Here is a 17,430-nt window from a genome sequence, read left to right on the forward strand (position 1 = left end):
TCTAGTAATAAGAGAGTTGTTATTGTCGTTGTTTGTCACTTCTTTGGCTTTTGCTCTTCAGTCCAATCCATTTCCAGACTAGAAGAAGAACACATCTTCTTTTACTGCCGATGCTCTCAGGGGGGACATTAGTAATGAGTCTCAGCTATGTGTCAAACATGTTCAGTTTAACATAGGCCACAGCTTGTAAGCCCATTAGCCCTGCTTCTTGCTCTGCTTTGGTTTTCTTTTTTAGAACTAGAGTGGTTTTCAATTTTTCTGGGAACAAAGCTCTGTCAGGACGTAATCCAAGGCCTGCTGGGAACGCAAGGATTTCCAAAATCGACACCTTTACTTGCCCTTTCTTAACTTTCCTCCTTCGTCTCTCGCTCGCCCTCTAAACCAGAGAAACTTTTTTGCTCTGCCTTGTGGGAGGGAGCCGTAATATCAGTACAGAACGGTCCACTTCCTGACCCCGGGTCAGTGGGCGTAAAACTCTGATTGTAATGTGAGCTGGCTGGTTCTTCTAGCAGCAGTACAGCTGTCAGATACAATTGTGTTTCCATCCAGTACAGATGGGGCCTGCACCTATCCTCGCAGGGAACACTGGACCTTGATATGAGGCTCTGCAGATGGTGTCACAGTACATCGCCATAAAAGCTGCAGGTTTGACCGTTTAGAGATAAGGATTTATTTTAGGGGTTTATTATGTTGTAACGTCTAATGCAGTCCAATGCAGGAAGTGATGTGTTGTATACTGTGGTGGAAGAAGTACTCACAGCTTCAAGTGAAAGTAGCTCTGTATTACTCTGTAAAAAATACTCTGTTACAAGTAAAACCCTGCATTTAAGTTTCACTTTAGTAAGACTGGTTGGTAGAATGGTTTAGAGAGTAATTTTATTATGTACTGTACATATTAGTGGACTTTTAACTCATGAGCAGCATTTTACTGTTACAGCTGGTGTATTAACTTAATATACTGTTGGGTAGTTGACTTTACAGCACAGTAGATACATGGTGAATGTATTTTATGTGTTTTATTTGTAAAATCTGAATCCATAAATGAACAGACCAGTTTTTAATATAACTGCTGCATCATGGCAAAACACCCCAGGTGACATGATAAGCCCTACTGTTACATGTTAATGTGGTGGTGACACAGAGGGACATCTGGTCATGTTGATTTATCAACACCTCTTCCTCCTCAGTTTGTGTTTATGTTCTGGTGCAGCAGCCTGCGACAGCCACAGTTTTAAGGGGTCTCTGGTGTGGGACTAGATTGTAGCCTGAGCGTGTCATCAGATTCCTAGAATGTGCTACAGGGACAAGTTGTTTATTTGATCAAGTCAGGAAAATGGTCCGTCACACCGCTGCAATATCAGCCAAGTATGCCTGTCCATTAGCTGGTTCCATTCACTTTGGTTAATAGATAACTCTCCAACCAGCTGCTTTAATGCAGGAGAAGTCATCTGTGCTCCACACGCTGGGTCTTAGTTCATGTTCTCGGACAGTGGTTTCCAACCATAGTTAGCTAAAAGTAATAAATAAACAGTTGATATAGTTATCTTAAAGTAAAGAATAAACAGTTAAAATAGTTAGCTAAAAGTAATCAATAAACAGCTAAAATAGTTAGCTAAAAATAATCAATAAACAGCTAAATTACTTAGCTAAAAATAATCAATAAACAGCTAAATTAGTTAGCTAAAAGTAATCAATAAACAGCTAAAATAGTTAGCTAAAAGTAATCAATAAACAGCTAAAATAGTTAGCTAAAAATAATCAATAAACAGCTAAAATAGTTAGCTAAAAGTAATCAATAAACAGCTAAAATAGTTAGCTAAAAGTAATCAATAAACAGCTAAATTAGTTAGATAAAAGTAACCAATAAACAGCTAAAATAGTTAGATAAAAATAATCAATAAACAGCTAAAATAGTTAGCTAAAAGTAATCAATAAACAGCTAAAATAGTTAGCTAAAAGTAATCAATAAACAGCTAAAATAGTTAGCTAAAAGTAATCAATAAACAGCTAAATTAGTTAGCTAAAAGTAACCAATAAACAGCTAAAATAGTTAGCTAAAAGTAATCAATAAACAGTTGAAATAGAGTGGAAAGCACTGCATTTGGTACCATCTGCCTGGGTCAAATTGATTTTTGAGCTTTTTGATCATAGTAACCATGATCACTATAAGCAGTTTGTATTTAGCTAAAAGTAATGGACACACAGTTGATAGTGCTATTTGGATAAGTCAGACAAAGGTTTGGGATTACTGTTGTACAAGAATGTCAAAACGCATAATTACAGCTGTTAGGACTTGTGCACGCACACATGCACAACAAAGACTTGAGCTCAGAGTCTGCAGTTCAAGAACTCTCACAGGTGTCACCTCAATGGCTTTGAATCCATTTAAGTGTGGCTTGCAAGAGGCAGACTTTTATGCAGTTTTCACGGCTGTAGGTCCCGTCATTGTGGGGTGACCGGGTTCAGAGCAGGGGGGGGTTTCCAGCAAGGAGCCCGTAATGAGGCAGACAGACGACTTAAGGCAACACTGCCTCCTATGTCAGTGTCCAAGCAGAGGCCTGCGGCCAACGGTGGATGTCGCCGGGACAGAGGGAATCCTGATATTGCATTTTTAAATCTAGAATTCCTCTTTGTCTGAAGCGTAAATGCTTTTAAATCGAGAGAGCCAGCAGATGAAACCGCAACAGCAATTTCCTGTTGTCCTTGAGGGATTCTTTGCCTTGCTTTGTTCACTGCCATTTATTACATTATGTTGCTTAAAGTGGGCTGATATCCCCACAAATATGAGTCCTGGCAGAGAGGACCCCATTGAATTTGGGGCATTTCTGCTGACTACAGTGTCTGGAATAGATCCTAAGATGCTTTTGGCTGTGAAACCAGAGCAGTGCACTCAGGGACAAAACGGTAACTAAATATAGGTAACACGTCAGTATTTTTATATGTGGAAACATCAATATGTACAGATTTGGACGAAGGGATATCGCTGCACTGTGTCCAGTAGACATGTTTGGGTTTAGCCACAGCCCTAGGATTGGTCAGTCAGTTGGTCGATTCACCACTTTGGTCCAGACTCGGATGGATTGCTTTGAAATCTTGTACAGCGATTCAAGGTCCCCAGATGATGCATCCTAATGACTTTAGTAGGGCTGCAACAACTAATCGATAAAATCGATTATTAAAAGAGTTTGCAACGAATTTCATTATCGATTCGTTGTGTCGCGATTATTACGCCACTCAATAAGTGGCGGAGATGTTTGAGTGTTCAAAGCAGGCCCGGTCTGAATACCGCAGCTAGGAATAATGGAATAGGACTCCGGTTCTATTTTGTGGGTTTTCTCTGAACTGGGGCCATAATTAAGAGGGACGGCCGGGGGAAACCTTACCTGGTCCGGACACGGAAAGGATTGCCAGATTGATGCTCTTTCTGGATTCTGTGGGTGGTGGTGCATGGCCGTTCTTAGTTGGTGGAGCGATTTGTCTGGTTAATTCCGATAACGAACGAAACTCCGGCATGCTAACTAGTTACAGCTTCTTAGAGGGACGAGTGGCGTTCAGCCGCACGAGATTGAGCAATAACAGGTCTGTGATTCCCTTAGATATCCGGGGCTGCACGAGCGCCACACTGAGTGGATCAGCGTGTGTCTACCCTTCACTGAGAGGCGTGGGTAACCCGCTGAACCCCACTCCTGATATTCGTCCATTCCACCCCCCCGTTCATGTTCCCCGCAGGATGAATTGTTATAACTTTGGTGATTCCCCTTACTTCTGATTTGTTGCCGTCATCGGGTCAAACTTTGAATCTGTCCAATAATTTTGTTTGTGAGCTAAACTAATGCCATTCCCATCAGCCTCGGCTCTACTTATTTGCATGTTAGCTAATGTTAGCGATACTATGATATCACAGTAAACTGAGATGTTGAACACGGACAAATGTTTTCCTCTAAACATCAAAATGTTGCTATTGTCATTGTGAACGTACATGACAACAACTACTTTTTGAATATCTACTCCACTTAGACTGCTAAGGGGGAAAAAAAGCTTTTATCCATGTTAAAGTTAGATTTTCTTAACAATTAGCATTGCAGCCTAACATAACTGCTGGTGCTTGTAGCCCGTGTTGTGTTCTGTGCTCCTGTGCTGCTTCATAACCTCTATCTTACGGGGCAACCTGAGAGTGTATTGATACTCTGACAGCGGGGGGTGAGATGAGAATTCAGGGAGAATGAAGACAGCAGTGAAACCAGTACTAACCCTGAAACTTAACACAGGGGTCTCCCGTTACCCCCGGTAAAAAAACAGGTAACAATAACACTCAAACTCAAGCTGCTCTGTATTTTCCCATAAGTTTCCTCTGACGGCACTTCAGAATTGAGGAAAAACAGCTTTTGCGTCACGTGCGCTGGTTGTCGACCCTATGCTGTGACAGTATCTGGATCATTGGAGACCTGGAAGTCCTCAGGGCAGTCGCTCCGACCACAACATGTTGCTTACTCCCGGCTTCCCCGTCCTCTCTGTGGTCAAAGGGCAGCGCTGCACGGATTTGTATACCAGTGCGTTTTGTCAGGGTCGTTGCTTGTTTTACCCATCTTCATATTTGCCTCTTTTCCTTGTTGAAAATAAAAGCTGGAAACGGTATATCTAAACGCTTGATATTTAGGAAGTATTTCCAGAGCAGACGGGTGTTCCCTGCATACATGCCCTCCCATTTGTCTTAAATACATAGAAACAACTTGTGATAAGACCTTTAGAGATGTAAGTCTGAGTCTGCCTTGGCTCTTATTTTCTGACTCCCTCAAAGATATCAAGCCCTCCAGTGCTGTCACTATCCCAGAATTGCCAATCTGCATTACTGTAAATGTGTCCTGCGTATCTTTAACATATAATATATTAGTCAGTCTGCTGCAGCATGTGACAGCAGTATTCAACCTTACACTCACAGAAGACTGCTGACCAAGCATTAAGCAAGCACTGCGGGTGTTTCCTGGTCAGAGTTTTAGCTCCACTGACATTTTTTAGAGGCAGATCTGATCTGCAATATAAAAAAAAAAGAAATCACTTTGTTTTCCCTGAAATAGCCCAGTGCCATTTCTTCTGCCTGAGAAAATACAAGCCAGTCTTACAGAGTGTGGTAAGTGAGCACAGGAAAAGATCTGTACGAAGATGTTCTGCAAATCTGAAGCTAGGGTTTGGCAATATGACAATACTTAAGGGTCACCCTGCTGATTTAGCATCAATACATTCATAGAGGAGGGGAACTTACAAGAAAAAGGATTTAAAAAATAATGGTAAAGTTCCAAAAACACTGGATCCCACATTTCTCATAATGCAAACAATAGCATTTTCTTTGTTGGACCCTCCCTGCCGGGTCAATACCCAGGTCTTTCAAACTCCACACTCCAGCTATTCAGAAAAAGAAAAGTATAATTTCTGAGCACAGACTGAGTCATTTTTTTTCAAACCTGAAAAATAATTTCCAGAGCCACAGAAACTATTGCACAACTGTTTTCACAGGTTGACTAATAAACTGACGTATATGTATATAATTGCCAGAGTTTCCCTTTAACCGCAGATATTTGAGCTCACAGATATTCGTCAACCAGTAGAGATTATACTGTAGATATCACACTGAAGTAGCAAGTCCTTTAATAGCTTTAGTTGTATTTCACCAAAAGGCTGGACTGCCTCATGGTAACATTTAATTTAATGTGATGAAGCACCTTGATTTGTTTTAGCAACATTTTTAGGGAGTAGTTTGCTGCCTGGATCATCTTTTTGTCATTTTTGGGTCTACTGAGGAAGTTAAGTGAGATGTTTCAGTGTGTTCTACCCAGGAGGCAGACGATGTCACCATGGTATCTGTGTACTTAGTATTGAGACCGGGCCTAAGTGTTTTCCTGATCACTCCTTCCTGTCCACTCTGTCACTCCGGTGTCCCGTCAATGTGTGTTCCTGCTGTTGCCCGACTCTTGTCATTGTACGCTTGCTCTAGGAAAGGTCAGTGGCTTTTACCTTCAAGGTTACAAAGAAAAAATAGATGCAAACAATGTACAGTATGATTAATGAACAAGATGGAAAAAAAGGAAACGTGTGTGTGTGTGTGTACAAGAGCAACAGGGTTCTACTATTGCATCACCGGGCTTTGTGATAGCATTAATGTTAAACAACGCTGTCTTCCCGGAGACAGCCTTCTGTTTTGGGTGTGAAACGATAATCACTCTGACTTACGGCTCGTTGTTGTGTGAGATTTTCCCCTCACACATTCGTTTTGTCTCTTGCAGCATTGGTGGGCTCCCTCTCCATGGGGATGATCTTCTTCTGCTCCCCCATCGTCAGCGTCTTCACTGACACCCTCGGCTGCAGAGTGACGGCAGTGGGCGGCGCTGCTGTCGGCCTGGTCGGCCTGCTGGCCAGCTCCTTTGTCACGTAAGGACGACACAAAGCTGTTCAATTCAAAATGACATCATGTCATCACTGCATACAGAGTATACATGACACCCTTTCCTACGTAGTTATCGGGGTAGCGGGCGCCTTCAGTCCCGCTAAAAATAGATGATAGACTCCTTTCCCATTGCCAGTAGACGAGTCTGCCTTTCTGTTGTTTCTTTTGATGTGTGTCACCGGAAGCAGGGTTAGTACACAGTCAAAATGTCTTTTACTGTCTGTTACTTATTCAGCCTCTCTGTCAATCTCTCAAACCAGAGTAGACCATTGCTGGAACAGTGGGAAGACAAACAAAGAGAGTTTTATTTTGTTTCTGTACAGTTTGAATGAAGAGTGCTTTTCAACGACCAGCAAAGTAAAATGACTGTTTCTGCCAATGGAGTCCTGTGGCTTTGAGGAGAGCATAATAAATGCAGGGTAGAAAATCTTCTTCAAAAACGCAACGTTACATCTAATCACCTTTTAAGTTGACGTGTCACACTTGTTGGCAAACAGTTGCTTATTTGAAAATCCAGTTACAAAGCAACATGATGATTCGTTTGGAGTCACATTTGCCTCCAACTGATGAATATAAGCCCAATATTCCCCCTCTGTTAGCTCTGTTTTTGGTCTCCACCATCTACTGAGGGAAATATCGGTCTCATTAGCTGCTGAATGCTCCACCATGTTCACCAGCTAGTCTCTAACTGCGTCTGTCTGACTCCTTTTAGCTTTGATCTAGACCCAGTGGGTGAGTGGCTCTGCTCTTGGCACTCGGTTGTTAATAATTTCCTGGAATTTGATACGTGTACACGTGAGGAAACACTCCTACAAACACACAGAAATGTGTGGTCCAAACAAAGTGTTCGACCTTGGCTTCATCACTTTCAAGTGCAATAAATGAGTTATAAAACAGTTAAATTACCACTTATCAAGTGGTTATCAAGCAGCATTTCACACACATTTCACAGGGCAGGCTGACAGCCCAGTTGTGCAGCGGACGGTGCAAGGTTCAAAATGTCTTGGTCATGTGATCTCACTGTTAAAATGTATTATCAAAAACCTTTAAAAACTATGGTTGCACATTCACAAAAAAAGAAAACCATGATCCTCTGCTGCTGGCAACAGTTTCAGTGAGCATCATAATTACCGTTTTGTACTATAACAGCCTTTTGAATGTGCAACTTCCTGTAAATACATTGATGTCAGCAGTGAGTCAAAAGAATGTGCAGTGATGTAACTTTTGGCTTTTATCCCCCCTCAGGTCCCTGGGCCCCCTGTATTTCACCTATGGCATTGTGTTCGCCTGCGGCTGCTCTTTCTCCTACCAGCCCAGCTTGGTCATCCTGGGCCACTACTTCAAGAAGCGCCTGGGCCTGGTGAACGGCATCGTGACGGCCGGCAGCAGCGTCTTCACCATCACCTTGCCCTTCGCGCTGACGTACCTGCTGGGAAGAGTGGGCCTCCACAACACCATGCGCGTCCTCTGCATCCTCATGTTTGTGCTGATGCTGGCCGGCTTCACCTACACGCCCCTGCTGCCGGTCAAATCCAGCAAGACCCGCACAGGCCGCCGGTGCCCACCCCTGAGCCAGATCTTCAACCTCAATATCTGGAAGTCCATGGGGTATCGCATTTGGGCCTTCGGCATCCCTGCAGCCCTCTATGGCTACTTCGTGCCTTACGTTCACCTGGTGAGTCTGTGTTCTTCACATACCTTTTTCATTCATCCGCTCTCTCAGTCAGATTTGATTCCCTCTACCTTCACATATACTGTGTATTTATCTGTTGTGATCGTCACCCCGCTCTCCGGGCCAAAGGTCAGTCTAATGAATAACAGCACGTAAATGCCAACAGAGGAATTCCACGCTGTGATTTTCCAGAATCCTAATCCCATGTTTTGGGTGTGTTTGTAGGCACGGGGGAGGAATAAGGGTGAGGTCAAGGAGGGAGCTTCAACAACACACGTATCAAAACACATACTCTCAACATGAGATTTATTAATGTGAGAGGAAGGGAACTCTAAACCCGAGCCAGAATCCCCCCAGGCATTCAGAGACGGCACGGCGCGTTACCACAAGATGGTTTATGACTCTTAGTGTGTACTTCAGTATTTAGGAACTGTTCGTTAGGACGGTCTAAAGGCCTTTCAGCACCGGGGACGAAACAAAAAAACTAAATGAAAATACGGGATATTCAAATGGTTCAATCGATGGATATCCATATTGTTGCGTGACCATATGAACCGATTTATGACATTGCCGTTGAAGATAATCTGTCGATCGCATAAACAAATGTCAATATTTTATTAGCTGGCTTATTTTTATTGCCATCAAAAAAAGTGCAGGAAACGGCTGCGGAAAGAAAGAAACGCATTTGCACGAAAAAATTAGTACACAAAAGTTTCGGATTCGCCGTGGATAGGTTCATGAAGATAGGTGAGATTTATTTTAATTAACTTGCGATTCATTCACACAAATTATTCGTGTTTGGTCTGAAAAGACTTGAAGTAACACTTTCACATCAGGCTTCCTCATGTGGCTCAAAGTTGTGCCGCAGATATAAATGTTCAATGAAAGACTATGGAGGAAATTCTTCCCAGTCTGTGGGAATGACTGGCCTACCTCACTCACAAAGCTGTGCTTGCTTTGCTGGTCATGCACTGTGTAGCAGTAGCCTAGGACGTGGGAAGCCCATCTTTTCTAAATGTTATGTTTAACCTAAAGCTGCATGCCTTCTGCAGTGGTGACGCCTACAGTTGTGTTCTTCTGCAACAGCGATGTTGACGTTGCAATGCTAGTCCATTCTTCATTAAAGCTGCGGTCCAGACTCGTTACCTTTCCTGACAAACAATTCAACGGGCCTTTCTTCCTGCAACAACAATCCGGATGCTACATAATAGCGTCAAAACCAGTTAAAGTTGATTAATATTTCCTGCCAATCAGGACTACATACTGCTGTAATGTTTCTGTGATTACAGAATTGAACCATCCCTTCTCAGTGAACAGCGTCCTTGGCAAAGGCCACTGAGGATTTACCTTGTTTTGTTAGCAGCCTGTTCACACTGATATAGACTAATCAAAATATAGCATTCATTTTGTAAGAAATCTTTAATATTATACAGTGATAGGCTAATTAAATACATTTATTTAGTATTATTTGAAAGTGCTGCCCCCACAGCGTCTACACTCTCCTCATGAGGCAAGTGATTTTTTTTATTTGGGTGAACCAACCCTTTAAAAGTTGGTTTGATAGCCTCGTGGTCTGTAGACATCTAAATGGAACGTACTCCAGCCAGAAGCGGAGACTCTTCTGCTGAGTTTAACTGTTTACATACTAAAGCCTGCAGCCGCTGCAGCTTCCTAATTCCCTCTCCGCAGCACGTCCACATGAGATACTTCAGCTGTGTGGTCCCGATGAAAGTAACCAAATATGACAAGAGAGGCTCAATCTGCAGTTCTGTAAACAGGTGTCGCTTTCCCCCGAATCTCCCTTCATTTCGGCTACGAGATGGGAAGATATGGCGTTGGAGAAAACATCTCCTTTGGAGGGCTGGGGGAGCACAGCCGGGACGCATTGGACTGACTCAGGAGGCGACTGTTTATTTGGACATGATGATTCTGGGATGTGTTTTCCCAACACTTCTCCCATGTCTGCTACTCAGACTGGGACACCGCGGGGGGGCGGCTGCAGCTTCAGCGCCACCACTGCCCTTATGGCCCCAGCAGCCGTCCTTCCCTAGACACAGAGCCTCCCCCCTTCTCCCTGCTCCTAGGGCAACTGCGTGGGAAGAGGAAGGAGGAAAAAAAACACTGGTCAAAGCAGCATATTGTTCAGCTTTTCAGGAAGGGAGTCCCATCAGGCCCTCAAAACCCTCTCCACTCTGTTTCTTTCCCCGGTGTGTCTGCGTGCGTCACTGACTGTGGGTCTTTTGCCTTTGTAGAGCCACACTGCCAAGCTCCAAATTCAGCAGTACATATCTGAAGACTGTAAAAGTGTAAAGTCCACACCCACTTGCACACACCTTTCCAAGTATTGCTGATTAGAGATAAGATATTGTGCTCCAGGTACGGCTGTGTTTGCCCTGTGCGTGGGCTGATTTAAAGGCGTGGTAGTGTCTTTTCTGCCTACTTTGCAAAAAGAGCATATTGACGAACAGCACACGAGAAAGTTTGAACGTCAGCCAGAACAGATAACTCATGTCTCTCCCCCCCCCCTACAACAGATTCACATTAGCATCATACGGAGTGATATTTTCTTCTTTAGAAAGCTCGTTCTACCTTAAAAAGGAGTTTGTTTGAGTGCGTCTAACGAGGAGCACCTGCCGGGCTGCGGTGTGTTTGTGTGGGCTGGAAGGGAGCTGGATGTCTAATGAGCATTAAACAGCCGAGGAGGGAGAGCAGAAGCCATGTGGGTTGGTGCGCCGTGGGGCTCTGAAAGGGAAAACTCTAAACCCCAAAACACACTGCTAAAGCACATTTAAAGAGTGCATTGGTGATGTGTTTTGTCTTGTTTTTCTTATTTGTGTGTTTCACTGAACATCTCATTAATTCCAGCAACTATGGATTCACTAACAGCAGGAGAAGCACAGGTGTTCCTGATAACATTAATGAGCACTCTGCTCCATCAATAACGGTATTAATTACAGCTGTTGTGAGAAAGCCCTCCTGTGGAGGTTAAAGGAGTCTACTGGCAGTTAAAGGGATAGTTTGGATGTTTTGAAGTGGCTTTGTATGAGGTACTCACTCATAGTCGGTGTATTACCTGCAGCAGATGACGGCCCACACGCCCCCCCCCCAGTTTGGAGAAGCAGACAGGAGTACTGCTGTGGATGGGGGCGACAGCAAAACTTAATTTAGACACCTGGAAAAAGGCCCACCTAAAAATAGTGTGTAATCAGAATATTTTCAATGACTCAGCAGTTTCCGAGGGGGAACTGAAACCGGTGTGTCCATATATGCTCTCACCAAAAGCTGACTCCAGAAACAGTCTATGTTATGCTCTCACCACAGTCACCAGACTGTGGTGAGAGCATAAAAAAACTAATATTTCACCACGCAGTACACGGGACCTGCTGGTCTACCGCTGCTTTGATTGGTTAGTTAGTTAGTCTTAGTGTGGGAATTGGGTGAATTCAAACTAACCAAAGTCACACAGTATCTCAAATAGACCAACAATCCCCGTGTTCTGCGTGGTAAAATAGTCGTCTTTTCCAATGAAGTCTGAAATATTTTAAATATAGCGTACACTTGAACTGATATTTTTTTTTAGTTGTGCCTTTATTTTCAGGTTGAAATGTGTTTTTGCAGCAGCACATTGATTTGATGCTATGCCAGAACTTCATGTCTGCTCCTCCAAACTGCCGACCGTTGTACACTGAGTATGGATAAGTACGTCTTGTGTAGCAATAGTGCACGGGTTACATCTAAGGGAAGGACAAAAGTAGTAAGAAGTTGAGCCGCTGTGCCTGCATTTAAGTGTGTGTGTGTGTGTGTGTGTGTGTGTGTGTGTGTGTGTGTGTGTGTTTTCTCACGTTTCACATTGTGAGCTTGTGGTTCTGAAAACATGATCACATGACACACACGCTCGCAACCTCAAAAAGCAAACCGTCAAAGTACGTCCTGCTGCAGTCGTTTTGCACACTTTCATGCAGCTTTGTCGAGCAGCTCAGTTTAAATAACAATGCCTTTTTCCACAAAGACATATTCGTTGCAGGGTTTTTTTTAGCCAGCCACTCAGGAGATTGGTGGAAAAATGTGCCACATGTATTATCTTTCTTTTGTTTTTTTGTCAGAGTACAGTAATATGGGGGTGACTGTAGTGTCTGGAGACAGGCAGATTGTTTCAGAAGGTCGATCAGCTCGTGTTTAAATGCCAAAGCCCCGTGACGAACTTGTGCACGATACAGGTTGACAAAGGTAGTAACGTTAGATAATCACTGCAGAATCTATAGGAGCATCTAATCTGTTTGAAGACAGTGAACACATGAAACCGCACCATCCTGCAACCTCGCAGGAAGCCTCGAATACATAACAGACATTATCGATGCAGCGTGTGAATGAGTCAGAGTTCAATAGGGAATGTCTCTTTCTGAACATCCAGCCGCGTTTCCACAGAAATGACAGAGGGATGGTGTTTTATAGATTCTTCTCCTCGTGTTTGTCCAGAAGTCAAACAGTCAGACATCGCAGCAGAGGAACTGTCCTCCTCATAGATGTGACTGACCAGATGATTCTCATGATGGGGTCAGGGCGGCGTTTTGCTTGGTCGTTACTCAGACCTCTGTTGTGCTGGTTAGCTTGTGTCTTGGCTACATGATCATGGTCTACTGTAGCACCACAGTGGGTTCCAATGAAAAAAAACAGCATTCTCCTTCTTAAGAGAATAAATAAACAGGCTGCAATTAACAATTATTTTCATATTCGATTAATTTGTCGATTATTTCCTAGATTAGTCGATTAATCATTTGGTATATACAATTTCAGAAAATAGTGTAAAATGTCCAGCCCAAAAGTCCAATGTCTATAAATGTCTTGTTGTCAGTCAAAAAACTCCAAAGATATTCACTTCAACATGATATAATACAGCGAAAAGTAGGAAATCTCCATATTCGAGAGGCTCGAAAAACAAAATGTGTTGCCATTTTTAGATGAAAAATGCAAAATTCAATATGCAAGGCATTAATGTAGAAATCTAGTGGAGAAATGGCTACAGAGTCAGTTGTTATCAGAGCTTTGTTAATCAGTTAATCCCACTGGCTAGCTAACTTGAATTAGCTAGCCAGCAATGGCTAGAGCAGCACTCAACTAGCCCCACCGGCTAGCTAATTACCGCAACTCTGCACTGCGCTCAAACAGCGGTTACCCCTGATAATGCCGGTCTTCTTTTAGCTTCACACTGTTAGCTCTGTCCGCACTGTTTGTGCTGCTAGCACCGTTAGCTGCTCGCCATCCGCTCAGCCGTCGCCACACTCCCTCGATCATAGACACGCTCCGTATTTGAAATTCAGCACCTTGAATGATTAATCAATTATCGCAATAGTTGGCGGTTATTTTTCTCTTGATCGACGAACGGATCAGTCGACTAATCGTTGCAGCTCTAGTAAACATAAACCCAAGCGATACATTTCACATCTGCACAAAGCTGTAGGAGAGTTGGTGTGAGCGATACTGAGTCGACTCTCTGCGTTCTTGCCCATAAAATGTATCTTCTTATCTAGAATTTAACTGGTAAATTGCTAAAATACAAACAAAAACAGCAGTGTGCGATCAGGAGCCTCAAAGTTATGTATGAGAAAACTAATAAAAAAACATTCTTTATTGGTTCACTTTCTCCAGTGACTGAGGAGATATGTGGACACCACTCACTGCTTTATGCCTGCATGGTGATCATGCGCTGAGAGGGAGTACTCAGTATTACATGAGAACATCTCCTGCTGGGAGAATGCCAGTCACATCAGGCATGTCTCTTGAAAGTCACCACTCCAGGGTTCAGCTGTGTGTGTGTGTGTGTGTGTGTGTGTGTGTGTGTGTGTGTGTGTGTGTGTGTGTGTGTGTGTGTGTGTGTGTGTGTGTGTGTGTGTGTGTGTGTGTGTGTGTGTGTGTGTGTGTGTGTGTGTGTGTGTGTGTGTGTGTGTGTGTGTGTGTGTCATCAGTTGCTCTGCTAACACACACACTGAGCCACCAGCTCCTTGGATGCTGGAATCCCATTTGAGCGGGACTTTCCTGAACACAGAGGAGTTGTGGCGTATTGACAAAGACAATAAGTCATTCAGAGATCTCTGCAAATGGATGTGTGACCTGCGGGGGGGTGGGGGGGGTGGTGGTGTTATAGAAGCAGCAGACAGACAGGCCCTTTGAGCAGGACTGCTGCTGCCTTCCTGGAGGTAGAGGTGGCTGGCAGGGCTCCACACGGGGGGCCCTGCTTTTCTCACTGGCACTCCAAACTCTGGGCCTCACAGATTGGCGCCTTGAGGGTAGGAAGAGGGACAAGTACAGCAAGTACTGTAATGTGGAAAAAGAACACCTGGGCTGCTTTTCTAACAGGCTGCAGTGGAATCTAACATTCACTGGCAACAGAACCGGAAGATATAAAAGAGGTATGTTGAAATCCAGACACGTTAGATAAGGCTTTGACATGGCAGCATCAACAAACTGCGGCTGATACAGTGCAGAGCAGTGGAATCACTAAGCTGGCCTCAACACTGCCAGACACTTCAAACCCCCCCCCATACGTATACAACTTGTTTTCTGCAAAAAGGAATGCAAAACACTGCTACCCATGCAAGCGAAGGCTCACATCCTCAGTGTGAAAACATTGTAATGAAAGATGTTTGTCTGTTCAAAAATACAAGAAACACTGGTTCCCTCACAACTCTGTGCCACTGAAGGGAAGTGACTTCCTGCTAGTAAACTGCTGTGGATGGCATTATGAACTCCAAGGCTGTTGATACTGGTCAGATCATGTGGTCGTGGTTTGAGTTTACTGACTGCAGAGGGTTTCCAATCAGGTGGCCAGATGAAGGTGTCCCTCAAGGACCAACACTAGGCCCCCCCGCTATTTACTCTCCACATAAATATAATATTTACTTTCCAACTGACCACTGCAATGTCCATTTTAATGCTGACAAAACCATCCAGTTTGACAACTCTACGTCAAACCTTCTGCAGGTCACAGACCTGTGTTAAAGGAATACCCAAAAATGACCATTTGTGTATCAGTGACTCGCTCCGTGTTACCTTGAGTTCCTGAAGAAAACATTATTTTTCCCGCATCCCTCCACAGTAACCAAAGAATCGAAAAAAGGGGAGGAGAGTCTTGATGAATTGAAGTGAATGGTGGCTGCAGTTTAGCAACAGCAGAACTTTATCAAAACATCTGTTTGATCCAAGTCTCAGTTACCCAGTTGTAGTCCCAGCTCACTGCTTCCCAAGACCTCAAGACTTTTCTCTGTTTTCTTTATTCTTAGTTCACCGTGGAGGCATGAAAGGCAAAACATGGTAACTGATATACAAATGGTCACTTTGTGGGTGAAGTCTTCCTTTTAAGCCCCTGTGATTTCTGATGTTGGGCCATATAGAAACAGTGATTTAAAGCGTTTCACTCTAATCTTAAGGCAAGTCTCATCAGCACAGAACAGCATTATAGATACTGAGGCATTTGGTTAGAAGCCGTGTTGAACACCTTACACTAAAACCACAAAATTCAGATTGGATTATTGAACAGCAACATAGCTTGTTTCTCCACTTAACACCTAAGTTACCCCTAAACCACTGAATGGGGTTTACATAAGACAAGACAGCTGCCACACTCATCACCATGAGTTACATAACAATGTCTGTCGTCTATGGGCCTCATTTCTACGAGACTTCTTGAATATATGAAGGTGAAGTGATCTCCACCACTGCAGTTGGGTTTTCCGTTTCCTCTTCTGCATTCGTAACAATCCTTTTGTGTGTGTGTGTGTCCCGGTTGTTACTCTGGACTAGAGCCACGAGACAGCTGTGTTCATCTGTTTCCTCTCAACTGTCCCTCAGATGAAGCACGTGGAGGAGCGCTTTGGACCGGAAGCCAGTAAAGAGGTTCTGCTCCTGTGCATCGGCGTCACGTCCGGCGTGGGCCGCCTCATCTTCGGCAGGGTGGCAGACTACGTTGATGGAGTCAACAAAGTCTACCTGCAGGTCAGTGCCAGGCCTCCGAGTTTCAGGAAGCAGACTTTACTTTCCGGCTCATACTTACTCATACTCATCTTACTGGTTCAACAAGTACGGTGTGACCGTACTTTTGAAGACTTTGAATAGCTCAATTTTGTATATTAAAGATGCTTATAGTCACCAATTCATGCTAATATTTAAAGTCCAACTGAAATTTTATTGCATTTATTTTTATTTAACATTGTTTTATACCGCAAAAAGGGATGACGGATGTGAATTTAACCCCTCCCCCTCCTGTCCCTGCAGGTGACCTCCTTCTTCGTCATCGGCATCATGTCCATGATGATCCCTCTGTGCAACATCTTCGGCGGGCTGATCGCCGTGTGCCTGCTGATGGGGCTGTTCGACGGCTGCTTCATCTGCATCATGGCCCCCATCGCCTTCGAGCTGGTCGGGGCCGACGACGTCTCCCAGGCCATCGGCTTCCTGCTGGGCCTGATGTCCGTGCCCATGACCGTGGGACCCCCCATCGCAGGTAATACAGGAGCCGTGTGTGGCGCCGTCGTACTGAATATGTTTAATTAGGCTTTCCCTGCTGTGATCAGCAGAATATTACACTTTGTTTGTTTATCACATCGACACCATTGAAAAGCACTGAAAGAAAATGTTTATTTTCATGAATACTAAATCACACAACTGAAAAATGGAAGGAGGTAGAAAGCAGTTGTCATTTCCATTAGTCAAATGAACGCATTATACATTTTGTCCATCTTTTAATGACTAACTTGTGTATTTGTCTTTGTAGTGAAGTCAGTCTTTCCATAATTATCGTGAATCTCATTCATAATTTACTCTAAGGCCACATTTCTATTGTTGCTGCAGCAGTTTTTAACCGTTTTCAAGTTGCAGAAATAAAAAGGTTATTCTATAAGACCGTTTATATATAAAAACGTATACCGCTATTTCTTTCAGAAGGTCTCTTGAAAATGTCAAATCTAATTTTAAGATTATACAGAAGATGTCATTTTATAATAACCATAGTGGCCAACCCTGTGAACAGACCCTCAGCATCCTCGTGCAGCTCTTGGTCCCTGTCCTGAGAGAGAATATCATACTTGTCTTACGTCGCACGTTCTCAGGTCTTTGGCACCACCTAGTGTTCATTTGGGCACCTTGCAGTTTTGGCGCTGCTGAATTAGTAGGTTTACAAGCACAAAACTCCTAATGTCTCAGAAAGCAGATTATTGTCAGCTTTGTGAAATGCATGTAAAATGCTTTGCATGAGAGGAAAACATAATAACAAGAATAATAATGACTTTATTTATGGAGCACTTCTTTATAAACGATGTAGCTCAAA

The 17,430-nt window shown here is 43.6% G+C and overlaps 1 protein-coding gene across 1 annotated transcript in view; it reads left to right on the plus strand.

Annotated features, from left to right (window-relative positions):
- slc16a10 (solute carrier family 16 member 10) overlaps nt 1–17,430 on the plus strand; it is a 32,213-nt gene that overhangs the window by 11,077 nt on the left and 3,706 nt on the right. Inside the window, exons 2-5 of the mRNA XM_079179948.1 lie at nt 6,279–6,423; nt 7,685–8,114; nt 15,957–16,100; nt 16,380–16,608. Coding sequence (XP_079036074.1) covers nt 6,279–6,423; nt 7,685–8,114; nt 15,957–16,100; nt 16,380–16,608 — 948 coding nt within the window. The remainder of the gene's footprint in view (nt 1–6,278; nt 6,424–7,684; nt 8,115–15,956; nt 16,101–16,379; nt 16,609–17,430) is intronic.

Source organism: Pholis gunnellus, assembly GCF_910591455.1.
Source record: "Pholis gunnellus genome assembly, chromosome: 19".
In the NCBI taxonomy this organism is placed as follows: domain Eukaryota; kingdom Metazoa; phylum Chordata; class Actinopteri; order Perciformes; family Pholidae; genus Pholis; species Pholis gunnellus.